At 32.9% G+C, this 19281-nt stretch overlaps 1 protein-coding gene across 1 annotated transcript; it reads right to left on the bottom strand.

Annotated features, from left to right (window-relative positions):
• Positions 1-3100: 3100 nt before the first annotated feature.
• Positions 3101-19031, bottom strand: LOC144442540 (P2R1A-PPP2R2A-interacting phosphatase regulator 1-like). Its single transcript, XM_078131913.1, has 8 exons — positions 18637-19031; positions 16428-16533; positions 15098-15195; positions 14235-14286; positions 10649-10774; positions 6254-6410; positions 4996-5086; positions 3101-4062 (listed from the first exon to the last, which is right to left on the bottom strand). Exons 1-8 carry the CDS (start codon positions 18759-18761, stop codon positions 3915-3917), a joined length of 903 nt encoding a protein of 300 aa, XP_077988039.1. The 5' UTR covers positions 18762-19031; the 3' UTR covers positions 3101-3914.
• Between the last annotated feature and the right edge of the window lie 250 nt (positions 19032-19281).

The raw sequence follows: 19281 nt of genomic DNA on the forward strand, positions 1-19281 counted from the left end.
TATTGTATATGTGTTTATATTGACTTCTTCTATAGCAGCTCTACTTTATAGTATTGATTTAAACTTTGGTTCCAAACACAACTTTGAAAATTTGACCTGAAATTTTTGACAGCACCCTTTGGTCTTTGTGAACAGATTGACCCACTATTCAGTACACATGACCTTATGGACATGTGAGCCTAATATAATACTTTGTCTCTCCTCCATTGTCTATGGTCTCACCCTAATCCTTGTATTTGGAACAAAAGTTCAATTCAATACTATATGGTATATCAACACAGATGAATTTCCATTTGAAGCTCTACTTTATAAATTGCATACAAGAGTTTTCATTATTTAAACTGTTATTTCTCACCTATCAGAGATCTGTCATGTTGCTGCCCACAGGCTTTTCTTAGTGTTGAGTTTCTTGAAATGAAAACATCAAGACACGTCTCTGGGCTAGTCATATTGTTGCTCAAAGAAATACAGCAACCTCCTGTATGTTCTAAGTAATTGTAATGAGATGTACACATTGTGATCCAACACTATGGATGCTTAGTTAATACAATAATTGTTCACTGCTTTAAAGAGATATGACAATGTATTATCAGAAACATACATTTTTATGGCACCCCCCCCCCAACCCCAACTTACAATAAAGAAAACCCTGTACTAAATATCAATGTAAATGGTGGGTAAAAAAAAACACACTAAGAAAACAATAACAAAATATCACCCATATACTCTATAGCTAAAATGGGTCAAGCAGAATATCTTTCTGAAACTTACATGGTTGTCAATGTAGTTACTACAAGTAGTTTGTGCCACTGAGGGCGCTGTACCATAAAGTTACTACTCCAATGCCTGTCATGAGATTGCCTGCAACTTTGATGCAAATACAGTTTTGTGTCATCTCACGACTGTGCAGTCAATATGACCTTATCTTACATATCAAATACAGAAATGCACCACAAAAAAGTGACTAAATCTTTCACACACGGCCTTAATAATTGATAACTTTCTATTTCATGATACAGTACATTGTAATGAACATCAGCCGCTGTACTAAGCTATACCGAAAACTTCACCGTTGTTTGCGCTCCACACGCCTGTATACGACAGCAATGTGGCATACTAACAATACTGAATCTTTCAATCTATGTACCTACCATTCTATTGTTGGAACTAGAAATATTGTTATTTCATTCCAGTTCGTCTGCTTGATGACAAAATACATGCCTTATATAATCATGTATACTGTACTGGAATATCAACTAATTCAATGTTTTCCTACAACATCTTTGTGATGTATTATTAGCTTTCAATCCATGTGTGAAACATTTACGATATAATAATCTACTCTCTGAGGTAACATGCGCTTGTGTAATAGATATTTCAATCAAAAAAATTATATCTGCTCCCTGAAGTGCTCATTGTTGTAGTGAATGGCCAAGAAATGTTAAATTTTCACTTTTTATTGACCCGTGTGAACTTTAAATTTGTGCAAGAATTACTGAATGTGCAAGACTTAAGAATACTTTCAATATGAATGGTTGTACAAATGTTGTCAACTACATTACTACTTTGTAGCCGAGTAATAAATACTACTAGAATGATACACACAGTAGGAAACACTCTCTTATTTCATCATTTCCTCAGATAAAATTATTTCATTATCTCTCTATCTCTTCATGTGGCATAGCAAACATTATAACACTGGTTACCATAAATTGATCTCCCATTATCTCCATATTGCCTGTGTACTCTCTGATTGGCCACCAAAGTCACTATGTACTCTGATTGGCTAGCTGAGTCACATGGTATTGGCTTATTTCTTACTCTGATTGGCTGTTGTGGTCAAATGGTACAGCCTCATTCACTTCTGATTGGTTCTTTGAGTCACATGACATAGCCTCACTTTCAGTGATCTACACTACAACTTCAGGGTCAAAACTTGTCCACAGCAATCTGTTTAAGTTACTTCTAATCTTTTTCCTGATTAGCATAACTTATTGAAAACCAGTCTCATTTTCTTGATTAAATACACAGTTTAAAATAAAAAATATTTTTCTTCTCCACATTTTGTAACAAAAAGTAACAAACACAAACAAGTACTATAAATATCTTTCTTAATTCTCGTGCCATGTGAGGACCATTTTCTTTCTACACCATTTGGCACATCTGTTTCAAGTTTTTTTTCCAGAAAATAAAAAAATGAAATTCTTGTCTGAAAGTATCTAGTTCCAGAAAATGACACTGGCAGTAATATTTATGTTTTTTTTCAAACATCAATACAAAAGCACCAAATAAATTATTATTTTACAGCAGCTCATTTACACTTATGTTTTGTCTAAATATTTCTTAGCTTTATCTATACATAAATCACCACTGTTTGCAGTTAAAATACCATCATTGCACTGAAGTGTAATTATTATGTAGTTAGTAGTGTCAAAACATGCCTTTAACTAAATGTAAAATTGATGTCAACCAACCTGGACCACCGACGTAAAGGTGACAGATAGAACTGAAATAAGATCACTTCTAGGTCAATTTCTTTCTGCCTACACCTTTTAACGACACTTTCTGTGAGAGCAATTATTTTTCAAAACTATGAAGTTTCTCTCAACTTCTCACTTCCATCTGGGTAAAGATCAACACACCACACACACACACACACACACACACACACACACACACACACACACACACACACACAGAGAGACAGACAGACAGACAGACACAGACATACACACATACATACATACATACATACATACATACATACATACATACATACATACATACATACACACACACATACATACACACATACACACACATACATACATACATACATACATACATACATCCATCCATCCATCCATCCATCCATCCATCCATCCATCCATGCATGCATGCATGCATGCATGCATACATACATACATACATACATACATACATACATACATACATACATACATACATACATACATACATACATACATACATACATACATACATACATACATACATACATACATACATACATACATACATACATACATACATACATACATACATACATATATACACACATTCTGTGATACCTATAGCCCTACTTAAGTACTTTAGTATTCAGTTGTGCTAATAAGTTGAAATAAAAAAATTCCAATATAAAATAGTAAAATAATAAACGATGTCAATTTAACCCTTAGAATGCCAGTCTAGTGTATACAGGATAATACTATCATGGCAGTCAAGACCCTGGTGACATGAAAGACTTTTCACTACCCAAGTACACTGCAACTATCAATCTTTAAAGGGGATATCATGCTATGATAGCATTAGGGGCACTGGTGCCATGCAAATATATCCCACACCACAACACACTGAGACTGAGTTGATACTGTAACTATCAACTCTTCAAGCCCATATTCCTGCCAGTTTCAGGAAGTTACACATAAAAGTTTACAATGCATGTCAACCAGCAAGAAAACATAGAATATTAAAGTCTGTGTTCCTCTGTATTTGAATGTTTCTGATGGCCCTTGGGTATAGAGGGGTAAATTACAGAGTCTAGGGGATATAAATACAGCCATACTTTACATGGTTAAAATGAAGGCTTTTCTATAATTTTATATCATCTACTGACTTATCAGCTTAGTGCCAAAATGTATTTACACTATCTTTGCTTTTGCAGAACTCGTGCTTGGCCTTCAATATCCCTATGTCTACACCAGGATTGATGCAATATAATAATCCCATATACAATATAGACAACATTTCACATTTATCAGGCATGTTTTGACACCATAATACAAAGTCATTGACAACCAACCCTCTTCATAAAAGATCCCAACCCCCTTTCTTAAATATATAAAAAAATTCTTGTCTACACTATTGCTATATACATAAAATATGTACAACTAACATCAACTGGTTTTGTTGATGACTGGTTTAAATACATTAAAAGATGAGGATGTTGTCGTTGTTATGGTTACAGCTGATGATAAGGTAGCAACAGGTCCTGATGGAACTGTTTGTAGTGGACTTGAATCTTCTAAACTGCTGTTTGAAGAGCTACAAGAAAATAATACATGATATATACTTAATACAATGACGGAACAAAACATGCAACTGTAATACACATTATGCAATGTACAAGCCAAGTTGTATGTGTCTGAACAGAAAATATGGAATTAATAGTTTGGTTTAATGCATTCCATGATGCTGAAAATATGAATCAAAGTACAAAATCACCATTATTTGAACAATTTCTTTCATAAATTATCCGCTCCACAATATGATGTTATAATCCAGTATTCTCCTACATCCAGCCAGAATAATATACTTGTGGTATCAGAGCTTTGTCACTAATCATGTTTAACTCACAGTGACCAGTCCCCCCTCACCCCACCCAATATGTCTCCAATACTTTCCCTAGCTGAACAAAGAAAAAATATATGGTAATATGTTTTTTATGTATAGTTTTTATCTATGGGGTGTTTATGAGCGTGTTTGCATACTTTTCTCTCCCAAAGTTTAATAATAATAATATAATACATATAACAAATTTTGTAATGTAACAAAAAGATTGAAGATCACTGTAGATTAAGAGCAAACGAGTTTTTGAAATCTTGACCAAGCATGCCCAAATACAAAGGACTATTGGATTATTAGTGGTTGTGATAATATTCAAACTGGGGTTGGAAAGGATAGCCTCAAACAATGGTCTGAGTAACCAAAGTTAGATTATTTGAAACTAACAATATGATTGGTTGCAAAAGTGATTGATACATGAATTTAACGATCGATACTGCATTTCCCATAATGCAATACACCGGACTGTTTAAAATGGCAGGCTTCCTTGCCCACATGTATGTCAATGTTCAAACACTTGACCTCATCATTGACATTCTACATCACCAGAGGGCGCCCTTCATCAGAATGGTACATGACACTTCTGGTATAAGATACATGTATGCCTTCAAGACATTATGAAAATAAACTTACCTATGGGAAAGTGGCTGGGGACAAGATAACGGCATATTTTCTGGTGAAGCATATCTTTTTGGCGGACTCATTTCAACATCACAATCACCTACTGTAGAAGGAATGTTTTCAAAAAATAGGAAAAAATCAATACACCAGTATTAATACACACTGCACTTCAGGGATGATCACACAATGTCATACAAGCTCAATAAATCATTTTTTGTTTGTTTAGAAGAAGGAGGGTCTGGCATCAATGTGATTGCTGAACTTTATTTTTGCAATTCAAACCAAGTTTCACAAAACACCTTCAATGATAACAGGTTCTTTATTTACTATTGAGATGTTGATAAGTTGATTAAAATTTACATCTAATGTGATATACAGTGCTGACTTTCCAATTGTATTTTGATGTGTTCATCATCCTGTGTTTACATTACATCAGTCGTAGTGGTGTGACTGCTACAATTTTCATCATGGTTTACATCATATATAAATGTGTGGATGTCACACTTGTGAATATTTGTTTAGGGGGAGGGGGAGGCGAGGTGTTTTGTCCTAAATGAATGAAGTTTGTTAATTGAGCTTGTGCAACATTGTGTGATCGTCCTTAAAGCAACTCAATTTGTTGTTAATATTTATCAAAAAAAACATCATTTATCCAAATTGAAACTGAGTCTCCAGAAAATGAACACAGCAAGGAAGACTTATAAACTGATAACTTATCAATAAATATTTTGGAATCTTTTCTATTGTTGTCATGGATACTTGGCTTTTAGAGTCTCTATGGTAATATTAGAAGACACTAAACAGTAAATAAAATGAAATAATGGGAAACAAGTACGCATGGTCATAAATAATTTTAAACAATATTTTTTTCTTACAAACGTCTGCCAAATGTCAAGACATCTGTTTGTCATTTGCTTTGCCACGGTCTGTGATATCTAATGAACTTTGGATTATTGTTAGAGTGAGAAAAACAGTTGTCTGGCAGCCCTATAGAAAGATTTGGTCTTGCACATAAGAATCTTGTCAAATCCATCAAATCGAGTACCAGCTCATACACCAACAAATTACAAAAAGTAGTTAAAACAATCCATCAAAAATCTTTTCCAAAATTTGTGTTTAAAATCACACAATCAGATAATGATATTGTAATTAAAATATTTTCACTCTCTTTCATCATACATTATTTATAAATCATGATAGTATTTGATACCATGCACACACACATGGTTTAAATTTGAAAAGACAGAAACACTTTGAGATCATAACTTACATTTTCGTTTTAATGTTTGAGCAAGAATACTTGGCCTAATTGTAACAGGACTCATACTTCGCCTACTAGTGAAGGTTCTCCGTGTAGGACTTGGTGTTGGACTTGGGGTCAATGAATTACTTCGTATTGGCATTTGCATTGACGGAGAGTAACATTGCTGAAAATAAAACGGAATCATTTTAGAAGTTAAATCATAACCAGTTACAGTGTGCCATCAACCAAAGTTTGTTGTTGTGAGTCAAAATGAGTAACACTGGGATTTCTTGTGAGTCACCACATAGTAAGAGATACGGGGAACATCAAATTTTGGTGCGTCACTAGAAACTGTGTGCGTCAGTGGCATGTCAAATTGGCTTAGAGGGCACACTGACCAGTTATGTCTCTGTTAGCTCATCATATATAATCAATTATACCTTCAAATTACTAAGGTTTAGTTGCCATGAAATACTGGTGCAGTCAATGGGGAAACTGTTGATGACATCTTCTATGTTTGTAAACAGTTTAGTTGACTTCCACTATTTAATGTCTAAAATTACAAAATCCATAGTTTTTTTTTCACTGCCCTCTTTATATTTTGTCATGTATTTATTTATAAATGTTATTTACAGTGTCTAAGGAGACAGATTTGATTAGCAAGTAGCTATTTTTCTGGTCTCCTTTTACCTACCTCAAAACACGTATTATTTTATTTTGTCTACAAATGTAAATTTAATAAGTAGGTAATAAAGAAGATATATAAATATATCACTATTGTCCAGTTATGTAATCTAGTACATGCCTTAATAACAGTTTAGTTTCTGTCTGTCTCAATCTGTCAAACCTGATGTCACCGCCTCTTGTAACTTAAATAACGAAAATCACAATGTTTACTAAGGACCACTTTACTGTCACATAGTGCAATGACCAAATACAATTTAACAATATGGATCCAATATCCATATACATAAATGTGGAAAAACAATACAAAATAACAAATAATACATTTAAAATATTTCTTTCATTGAATTCAATTAATTTCCCAATTAATTTCCCAATTACTATGTAAATTTTGTAATATTTGAAATGGATTTGTAGTAATATAAGAGTCAAGGCCAACATTAAATTAGAGAATAAATAATTGTAAAATTAATTTGTATTAAATTTTGTCCAAAGAATTTTATGAATTCCAAAGTAATATCAACAAAACCCAATAACACTGGAATATAACAACCTTGAAAAGATTTAAACCAAAAAAAAAAAAAAAAAAGTAGTTTGCTAGAACAGAAAACGTGCTCATACTCAACAATGTTATTTACTGGATAATGATGAAAATACCACTCAGCAAAAACTCCTGTTTTCATTTTTTACACCAATTTTAAAGACAACTTTATCAAAAGAAATACACAAAGTTCAGAAAAACATAAAATTCCAATTCATCTGTTTTGGAGGAGACACTGTTGGTCAACTAAGGTTACAGAGAGTCCATGGCAAAAGTAGTCTTCAGGAAATAATATTTTGCAGGCCTTGTAATCGGATTCAGTGACAAACAACAACCCTTGAAAAGACTCAATTAGGTTTTGACTTGTCAATGACATGCCCAACTAAGTAAGGAAAACAGTCACATAATTCTTTGACACTGTTCAGAACTGACGTCATTGAGCCTGTAGCTGTCTGTTCTAAGGTCATCTATTTAATGTCCATAGTTTTCCCACTTCAGGGTAGTTACGGTTGACCTTGTTTTATCAATGGAGTGAAATACTTCATGTCATGTTACATTATATACACATGCCAATGGACATGTCTTCTAACACCATGGCTATCATTTCAACAACCACTGTATATTTTGATGTGATTGTCCATAATTCACTGAAATCTACAAGGTTCAATTCATTCCAGTTTAAGCCATTCTGTTCTGTTTTACAGTACATTTTGATGTGATTGTCCATAATTCACTGAAATCTACACGGTTCAATTCATTCCAGTTCAAACCATTCTGTTCTATTTTACAGTAATGTAATGAAAGGCACTGAAGTTTAATAGCAAGAATTCCATTCTATCCTATTCGACAGTATATAGGAAATGAAATGTCTTGTTATTAGCAAATTCCACACTGTTCTGTTCTACAGTATAGGAAATGAAATTCCCTATAGTTAGCATGGATTCATGGCTTTCGTGTTCTACAGTACAGTACAGTACAGTACAGTACAGTACAGGAAGTGAAATTCCCTATAGTTAGCATGGATTCACAGCTTTCATGTTCTACAGTACAGTACAGTACAGTACAGTACAGTACAGTACAGTACAGTACAGTACAGTACAGTACAGTACAGGAAGTGAAATGTCCTGTAGTTAGCATAGATTCCAGGCTGTCATGTTTTACCATAGACCCTACACGCAATGGTTCTACAGTACAGGAAATGAAATGCCTTGTACTAGTAGAGTGGATTATTAACTGAAATCAACCCAGTATACATGTACATGTACTCATATCATACAAAATTTTGCTCTGATAACACACTGGTCTTTAGCTAATAAAGCATCTGATAAAATTCACATAGTTATTCATAAATATGTCCTTAATTAAAATCTTTTAAATATCTGGTAATATTTCCATAGTTTTTCATTAATGTATCCATAATTAATTTTTTTTAGAATATCTGGTAAAACTCATATAGTTATTCATCAACAATTCCAGCCTCAACAATAATATACACAGTCCCAGCTATAGCTGTAACTTTACTATTTTGGGTGATTTTTTGTGAGTTGCAAAACATAACCAACCTTGACTAAAGTTAGTAAAAACAGTTTGACACTTCTAAATCTAATTATCTAAATTACCTGTCTACTAGTCATTGATGTACATTTGTACTGTACTATATGTATGTACTACAGTGTTTTTTCTAATGGCAGTAAGTGGGTAAACTAAAACCACAGTTCTCAAATCATTTTATCAGGGTTTCAAAACACTATGGTAGATGGTACAGAAAACTGTACATCATCCCTCTGTTACTTAGGTTCTCCAACGTGATCAAAAACACTGGTTTAATAAAGCTACAAATAAAAAGTTCAAACCATTTAATCGTTATCAAACTGTAATATGTGTCTATGTTGAAAAAACTTTATCAGTACATGTGGGTGACTTTCATATTTATACAGATATCCAGACTTTTTTGTTTGACTGTAGTGTTTCTAATGTCTGATACAAAATGTATGACAAAAGCAACTTGTGTTTGTTATGGTTGGGGAACCCTGGTAACAGAAAAGGAGAAAGGGGTAAAAATTGCAGTGTTTCCCCATCGAGTCTATGGTGAATTTTGTTTGGGAACCCAGGTAAAATGACATGGGAACCTTGATAGATTTTACCTACTTACCACCCTTGGCAAAAACACTTGTAGGGAACCTAGGTAAAATGACATGGGAACCCTGGTAGATTTTAATTACTTACCACCCTTAGCAAAAACACTGAACAGTAAACATCTCTACATTGTGTGGCCAGTGAAGGTAGTACTAGTAAATAACATTTTCATTGATCGATTGATTGATCGATCGATCAATTGATTGATTGATCATATATTCTTCAGAACGTACAATATAAATAAAATACCAAACTGTGACAAAATTAGTTACATTACATGTATAAGGGCTGTCACTTTTCTGATATGCTGAGGCACAGATTGACATCAGATTATTGTATCAAAGGTTTATTAGTAAAAACATATGTCTTTCTACTTCAAAATCTAGGAAAGGATTTTGAAACAGCTGCAGAACAATGCTAAATTTTCTCAATGCAATCAATAGCGTGGAAATAATACTTCAACAAGATAAACCATATTACTAGAGTATTCAATTTTACAGTTTGCCAGTGTGATGGTACCATATGCCAGGTCATACCCGCTCAGTAAAAATAGGATGTACATATACATGTATGTGTATTTGAAAGATTTTGCTACCAATGTAAATGCATTCAATTCTTTTATTTAATATTTTGGAACTAAACAGAGGACATTCATCAGCTGGGCAGTCTAGCCAGCAGTACTGTACTCCTGCCATCTATTCCTGGTGAAGATCCTCTGTGAAGGTCTATGTTGAATAACAGAATTTTATTTAATCATATTGGGAACAAAGATCTTTGTTTTTTTTTATGTCAAACTGTAGAACAGAAAACCAGTCAGATATACACTATGACCTGTTAATATTCAATACACTTTAAGGTCACTGGCTGGAACAGGCTATCTGGTTAATGTCTGATGTGGTGATCATGTCAAGAATTTAAACATTTTATACAAAGAACTATTGATGCAAAAATAAAAGTAATACATTTGAGATTAAGAATGAGCTGAATTCTACATCACGTTTAATTTGATTGGGGAATAAAGGTGTAAAAGTAGCATTTTAAAATACCTGTAATCTGCTTACCTTTCCTAAAACTCTTGTAGGTGATGGGGAGGGTGACGCTGATAATGGTAATGTTGACGGGAAAATGGTTAAAGGCTCGGCAAATTTACTTAATGCTTTGTCATTCCGTGAACTTGGAGATTCACTCTGAAACAAAAGATTGGGAAATTTTTTGAAAACGTAGTCAGTGATATTATTATTGTAATATAATATGTTAGTCAAGTAGTCATTACAGGACAGTGGGTTCTACCCTATGATTTTTAGGCAACATTGCATTACTATAAACTTTTGTTGGTATACAGTATTTTAATGGCAATCTGATTTTTTTAAAGGTTTCATTTCTTACTTGTGGTCAGGTGTTTGATGATGGTTCTTTTCTCTTTCATCAAAATGTACAGAAATACACTATACAACAATATTTCCATGAATATGGTAAACATGACATTTTTTTTAACAATTTCATTCGTATTCAATTCATGCAGTTTATCTACAACATTTGTAAAGTAAAAGTAGAAATTGATAACATTTTCTGAGTTGTAATAATATGTCCTGTATGCTTTATACTGGAGTGAGTTGTAATGATATGTTCTGTATGTTTAGTTTAGTGTGAAATTCTATATAGATATATACTTAAAATCCATCAAACATTCTGCCAAGATAGTAAGAAAATGAAACAACATCCACATATATAACCTTATCAGCACACAAGGAAAATTAATTGGACAGTGTTGACTTTTTCTTCAAAAGTATGCAATTAATTTTAACATGCAAACACGTATTGACCCCCCATCGACATCTTAAGTCATCATTCAATTTGACCACTTGTGACCTTAGAGGGCCTTGTTACTATGAGTCACAAGACTCATAATGACAAGGCCCCTTAGGCCTTGGCTGAATGAAGACAAATATTGGGGAATAATTTAATTATACCTCACTTTTGAGACTTACTGTAAAGAAAATACTGCTTCTCTATCATATACAGCTATTATTGGAGTATAACTGTTATGATTCCAAACAGCATATTATTCACATTTGTAATAAAATCTTGTCACATGTTTTGTTTAAAAACTGACAACTATCCTAACACTGTACTGATCTGTAATGAAATCTTGTCAAATGTTCTATTCAAAGACTGACAACACTGTACTGATCATGTTTGTAATGAAATCTTGTCAAATGTTCTATTCAAAGACTGACAACACTGTACTGATCATGTTTGTAATGAAATCTTGTCAAATGTTCTATTCAAAGACTGACAACACTGTACTGATCATGTTTGTAATGAAATCTTGTCAAATGTTCTATTCAAAGACTGACAATACTGTACTGATCATGTTTGTAATGAAATCTTTTTTTAAGAGACAATGTCAATGAAAGTTTCAATTAAAAGATTGTGTTTCTGCCATTAATTTTCAAAACTTGTTCATAAAATTCATCAGAGTTCACTTTTTTTGTAGGATGTGTTTTACACGAAAAATAAAACATGGGTTGTTTTAATAGCCAAGATAGATTGTCTTACTGCCATCAAATTTTGTAACATCTGTATATAAGTCATCACTTTTGTCAACTAGTTTTGCATAATTTTTAGCTTTCATAAATATGCATGTACCTTCTGTAATTACAATCTATTCTTAGTATCAACTAAACAGGTTTTTTTATTCATGTACAATGTGCAGTCATATTTTAGTAAATATCTGCCTACCAACATGTTTTTTCCTGTCGTCTAAAAATGAAACAAGATATTTTGCTTAACAGCCTATTGTGCGAGTCAATTCTTTTTATTCTCATGAAGAATAAGTCATTGCAGGATCACTTTGGGTCGACCATAAGTAGGTTTAGTGAAAATACTATGAGAAAAGAAACATGGCTTCCAATTTCACTGAGGAAGACTACAGTTAGTTTAGTCATGGGGAGAGGGGTCTATGGAATAAATTTCACAGTTATGAACAGCAACTAAATCTTTGTACTATTCTTCCCCTGTGAGACTGTTACTGTTGCATACTGTATGACACATTGCCTAGAGTTAATTATACCCAGTTTAGTAGCACAAGCCTACAGCAATCTTTCCCTTCTTTAGTTTGATTCACATATTCTGTTCTCTCGTAAGCATAAAATGGCTGAAAAACTCTTACATTGTTTTCATGGCATCAAGATTGTAATAATGTTGACTTTGATGGGGAAACTCTCTACATAACATGAACAAGAGTCAAACATACTTTCAGAAACAAAATCTCACATTTTTGATAATATTTTTTGTCAGGGATACATTCAAAGTGTCATTTGTCTTTGCAAAAAGTTTAAATTCTGCTTTTTTCTCTCTAAAATTGACAGAATTTATCACTTCTGAAATTTAACTTTAGAATTTGAACTTCGCACTGTGCAGATAATTCCATTATGTTCTCTGTGTGCCATCACAATGGTGGTTCATTGTGTTTCATACTGACTGTAAATTTTCTCTAAAAACTTTGCCACAAAACCCATGATTCTGCCTTCCTGATATGCCATCAAGCTGGTGGTTATTCTTGTTGACTGGTTAAAAACTTTCTTAAAACTTCAGTCTTTAGCTTTTCTCTAACAAAGACGCCTTTCCAAGCACATGGTAATTTTCAAAGTAACAGATCTGTCTAATAGTACCAGATTGATTTCTGTTAGGATCATTTGTTACATCAAACCTCAGCTTATGTCAAGGTTGCCCACATACTCTCTGAATAAAGTAACAAGGGCATAAAACACTCTAGTAATTTCTGAGCACAGTACGTCCTCTTGATGATATGAAAATCACACTCAAAATCACTTCATTGTATATAAAAATGGTTTAGTAACAGTTACATGACCCAAGATTCTCCCTTCCTGGTCTCCAACTACATTTTGTAACTAACAACTACAGACACTATTAACCAATCTCTGAGCCTTCTTGTGTATATATTATAATGAGGCAGCAACTTACTACTCAACTATGATATGTAAAGGCTATTTTTCTCCCATTTCTTTGTTGTATTAAAAAAATCATAAAAAAATGTCAGAATAAAGATATTGCAACCAAACTCGCAGCAAACATCCTTCTTGATATGATTGTTTTAGGAGTATTATTATTATTTTGTGTTTCTTTATGATTAATGAAATATGACACCAGTAAATATGAAAAATAACTATTTTTTAATATTTTCACTTCTATCTCGGAAACTACATGATGTTTTTCTCTTTTATTGGCATTTATATATTCCTTATCAAATTGTCCAACTTCTGTCGGTGGTTTTTGTCGATATCCATCTTCATTTTTTTAAAAATGAATTTTAAAATTTCACACAAGAATAACTATTTTATTACAGAACGGCCAATGACTGAAAAGATTTGAGATGAAGGGTTAATTTTATCCACTCATTGAAATATTGAAATAATATGATGAATTGTGCGTATACCAGATGTGACATGATCTTTGGAGTATGAAAACAGAGTATTTTTATGGTGAACATATTTGTATACATACAACAAACATATTGTGCATGGTTTATAATATAAAGTACCATATGGAAAGAATATGCATTGGTAGACTAATGATACACTTATATTATCTACATATTGTATGTAATTAAAATGTTGTACTTACCAGGGTAAACTCATCCCATGAATGACTTAGTTGGAAGGATGATGTTACTCCCCTACAATTTACAAAATGAAAATACAAAATAATATGTAGTACCGGTATAATGTTTTACAAAACTGTGTGCTATTTACTATATACTGCATCAAAATAAACATTGTTTTATAAATGTTCATGTATCCGTAACACATAGGTACAATTTATACATTGCAACATTGAACTTTCAATTCAAAGCTCATAAAAAGACAAAAGAGACAGAGAACAGCTGTACACAGGATGACTAGTGATTTAATTATATTCATTAAAATCCTGTTTTTTCCCACTTTGCAGTTTTTTGTGCACAAAGCCCCCACCCCCCACCCCACCCCCATCCAACTGAAGTTGAAAACATTTACTTTGTATACTTTTTTTTATTTGATTTTTTTTAATATTCACTTTAATCTTCTTTCTCTTTTTTTAAAAATTGATTACGGATCCACTATCACAATTCATCATACTTTGATTACCGAGATATTACCATAAGTCGATGTCTCTTAAAATCTACTATTTCCTTTATGGTCTCTTTAATCACCATGGATACCATCTATTTCTCAGTACATGTAATAACATTTTACCTCAAGCTAGGGGGTCAAAATAGAAGAAGAAGATTGACTTATTCTCACACACCCCTATATAGTAATGTATGTGTTGTGTGTGTGGAGTGGAAGTCAATGTGTTGACCAGGAAATTACATATTCCTTGTGTTTTCACAATGCACCTTCCTTGGCAGTACAATTCTAATTCAGTTACTAAGGATTGTTATATTGTTCAGTAGTTTGTACTAATACTATAAAACCAGATTACTAAATTCAAAGATATGAGATTCTTACCTTTCATGGACACTTTCCCTTCTGTTGAAGTCGTGATCTAGTTTATCTTCTTGTTTTATTTGATTTATCCTGGAGGGAATTTTTATTGGTGCTGAAGACTGTCAATAAAAAGAATGAAATTGTAAATTTCTGATTCAACTATCTTAGAACTTCGAAGTCAACCATCGGCTGGTATCATGGACAGAATCAAAATTGTCACTGGGGCCTACTATATGCAAGTGTTGCAAACATGCATTGTTAAAATCCAGTGTTGGGGAGGTAGCAGCGCAAAAACTCCTTAAACTGCTCTCAGTACGATATTTTCTTCATGAAACTAGCAAAATGGTCTAGGATGATTTCTATTGGTCAATACATAGCGTCAACATAGATAGACATCTAGTATTTGTCTTTACACATACATATCTACAATTGCACACAAAATATCTACTTTTCACACACTGTATTTTAATTCTATGTATACCTATGTTTGACATAAAATATATACAGCTTTACAGTGGCCATATGGATGAGAATTTGGTATTTATTTTGGATTTTTATTTGATAAAACAACTTCACTATGTTTTTCTACTTGAAAAATAATGTGAAAGAACATATACCAAGTCCATGTTCACATCTTGATAAATGGCAAAACATTAAACAATGTGTAAAATGTTTGTTATTGTACGTACAATAACAAACTGTTTACACTTTGTGCATCTTTTTGCAATGTATTGAGTCATGGACTTGGTATATGTTCTTTTGCATTATTTTTTCAAGTAGAAAAACATGGTGAAGCTGTTTTATCAAATAAAAATGAATATCAAATTCTCATCCATATGGCCACTTTAACACACAAATTATATCTATTGAACATACATGTACGTGTACATGCATACTATATACATTTTATAGACATTATTCAATATTTATTACTATCACAGCACACAACTTCAAAATAATCTTTTATATGCCCTTCTTTCATATACAATGAACTCATTAAATTTAAAATCATGATCAGAAAATACTGCAGGGCAGATTTCACAAATCCCTATCTTAAGTCAAGCATTTCACATTTTCACTAATCCATGCATTTTCCATTGACATTTGAAAACAGAAATAATCCTAAATGCGTGCTATTTTTTATATAATAATGACTATCAAATGTACCATGATGAATGACTATTATTAATAGTCCTATCATCAAACATTGTACATGATGCCACGTACCTCTGGATTTAAGAGGTGAGAGGAAAGTAGTGACAACACCGAAAGCAATATATCTAGAGCTACATATAAACCTGAGTTACAAAATGTAACTCAAAATACAGTGCATATTTGGTGATATACTTACTGAGCCTGTTGGTGAACTGTTATTATTTACATTTGATGATAAACTAGCACTATGTCTTCTAATACGACTCACTTCATAGGGTACAAATAACGGGGCATGTTCATCACTGAAAAAAAAAATTCGAAAGTAAAATCATCCACATGTAAATAATTTGATCTCCCAGGCGAATGAACTTTTTTGGTTAAAAGCATCTGCTAAAGACCATTATCCATTGTCATCTTTGCTAAGGCTGGGAAACCCCAGTAACAAAGTATGATAAAACTGGCATAGTTTCCAATACATTGTACCACAGTTTTGGTGGGGAACCATGTTAATATGATAGAGGTGCTCGGGTAGATTTTACTTGCTTACCACCCTTAACAAAAACACTGCCTACCAGTTTTTCTATTAATCCAGCATATAATGTAATAATAATGACTTTTATTATCTAAAAGAACAAACAGATAAATAGGTGACCCTATTAGGACAACCTAATCTACATGTACCTAGGGGCCATTGCTGTATAAAATGATAAAACTAATTCTAAATTGACACCACAGCAGGTCAAAAGACAAACGTACTGTTAATCACAAGAATATTGAATGCAAGTAGGTACAACAGAAATCATTGATATCAAAATATCAAACAATTTCTGTCTAAAAATTTTGTTATGAAAACACATTATTCAGTGGTAAGTAAGTAAAATCTAGCTGTTTGCTGGGTATTTTCTCAGTGTCCCTGCCAAATAATTATGGTACAAAGTACAGAAATCTAGGCAACTGTGACATATTTCACACACCTGTTACTGAGGTTTCCCAAACTTTAAAAAACAAAATTGTGGATTTTCATCATCACTGACATCTCTTCAATTTTCATATAATTCCACAAAAATTTGTTTCACTTAGAGAACTCATATTGAAAATAAGACTTATAAAGATAAACTAAAGTAAACGTTCATGGAAATTGCATTTTTTTAAATGAAAATAAAACACATTTATACTTGGTTCTATGTATTCACATGTACATGTACCAGTTTATGCCTAAACTTTGTGTTAAATTTCTTAATTAAAAAATAAATGACATTCAATTTGAAAAAGGAAATAGTGATGTTTCTGTTGAATTTTGAGGGTGAAACACTTTACACTGAGTACTCACATAAACTGCACATATTGTATGTGTTCTAGTGGGTACATTTTTTCTGAACTTGTACGTTGTAGTTGAGGTGGAATGTAAGAAGTGTGATAAGCAACAGAATACAAAGAGGGTTGTCAAGTGTTATAAACAACAGAACAATTAACAACTACTTACATACAACACTTGTACAACATTTAATTATTAATTTCTAGTTTCTCTTTATTTACCTACAATTCATTTATATTGTGAACAACTCTAAATTAATACCACTTTCTTTAAGGACACATCATGAAAACTACAATTGAAAATTACTACTCACAAAGTCAAATTTATTTTGGAAGCAAATCCTACATTTTGTCTGATGTCTTGTCAGCACCATCAGCAGTGTACTAGAATGGACTGTTTTAGTTGGCACTATGAATCCCATATCCACAATATTCATTCTTACAAATTATCAAGTTCATAATGCAACACAGTATTTTATGCTATAATAGTTAATTTTCACCATCTTTTTTCTAAAACTGTTAATATTATATTTGTTTTACAAGTAGTTGCAGATGATTTTGCACACATTCTAAAACTACTAAAATACTTCTGTACTATATGTGTTGGTGCTGAATAAATATCAAAAATATTATTATGAATAAAAATTAGTGTTACTGTTTAATATCAATGGATTTTTCCTGAATGTTTCAGGATATTCAGTAATTTACGCCTTTTCCTTTAACAAGTTTGCCAACAGCAAATTAACGAAAAACGTTTTTTTTACGTTGCCAACAGCCATACAACGAGTGTTGTAGTGAACATGACCGATCGACCGCAGTTAGCTAGCGCTAGCAATTCACTACATTTACTATATTTGTTTAGCCATTTTACGCTTGCTACTTGAGAACGAAATATGTCTAATAACAAGTTAATGGTATTTCATACAACGCAAATAAAAGTCAAGTGTAGCTGTGGTTGAACTACGCATGAAAAGTTTACTGTTAATATAAATCAACGTGTTTACGAGTTTGTGAGCTCTCTTGAGTTCAGCCAACTTCCTTCGCCCATTCAATGCAATGTATAACACACCGACATGTTCCTGGACACTCACCTCAAAGTTGTGCTTGACGCCGTTGTTGTTGTTACGGAGGGCAAACTATTCGATCGTCGTAGACGATTAACAGGTTGTGAACATGGCGGATGGTAGGTGTCCACTTCCATCGCACTCATCTCCATAGCTAAATTCAACGACGAGAGAACAAAGTGGACATTGGAAAGGAAAATACAAAGAAAGACCCAACCTTCCGTAATGTAACTCGAGCACTTCGAACACGAACTTTTCTGGTGTTTCTCAGATGTGACACAAATTGTCCTTTTCGGAATCCCAACACGAACAACCAGTCAGCAAACTCCGTAACAGTTATAAAACAGAGTATACAGTAAAAGAAGACCAAAAATGGAGGGAAATACCACGAATACCCTTAATTTCAGATAATTTCGCAGGTTTTGTTATGATGGCGAAATGAGCGCTATACGCATGCGTGTACCCTGAGCAGAAAGGAAGAAACGTCACTGTTCATTGGCTGAATCGTCACGACAGAGCAAGCTAGTGTAGAATTTTGTTCGCTCCAGCTTCAAGCAAAATGTGATTTGTAATTCGACACTTTGCATTATTTTAGTTAACCCGCTGGCAAATATAGAATCTCCTGTCGTTAAATCTTTTTGAAAATACGTGAAACGCTTTTCTTTAGAGAAA

The sequence above is a fragment of the Glandiceps talaboti genome, chromosome 11 (genome assembly GCF_964340395.1).
Source record: "Glandiceps talaboti chromosome 11, keGlaTala1.1, whole genome shotgun sequence".
Taxonomy (NCBI): Eukaryota; Metazoa; Hemichordata; class Enteropneusta; family Spengelidae; genus Glandiceps; species Glandiceps talaboti.

Excerpts from the sequence above, each read along its gene's own strand:
- LOC144442540 (XM_078131913.1), bottom strand. The coding sequence starts at position 18,761 with ATGGAGATGAGTGCGATGGAAGTGGACACCTACCATCCGCCATGTTCA. Across the intron at positions 14,287-15,097 it reads AGGGAAAGTGTCCATGAAAG|GGGAGTAACATCATCCTTCC; the intron begins GTAAGAATCTCA and ends TGTAAATTGTAG. Across the intron at positions 4,063-4,995 it reads CCCCAGCCACTTTCCCATAG|CTCTTCAAACAGCAGTTTAG; the intron begins GTAAGTTTATTT and ends ATTTTCTTGTAG.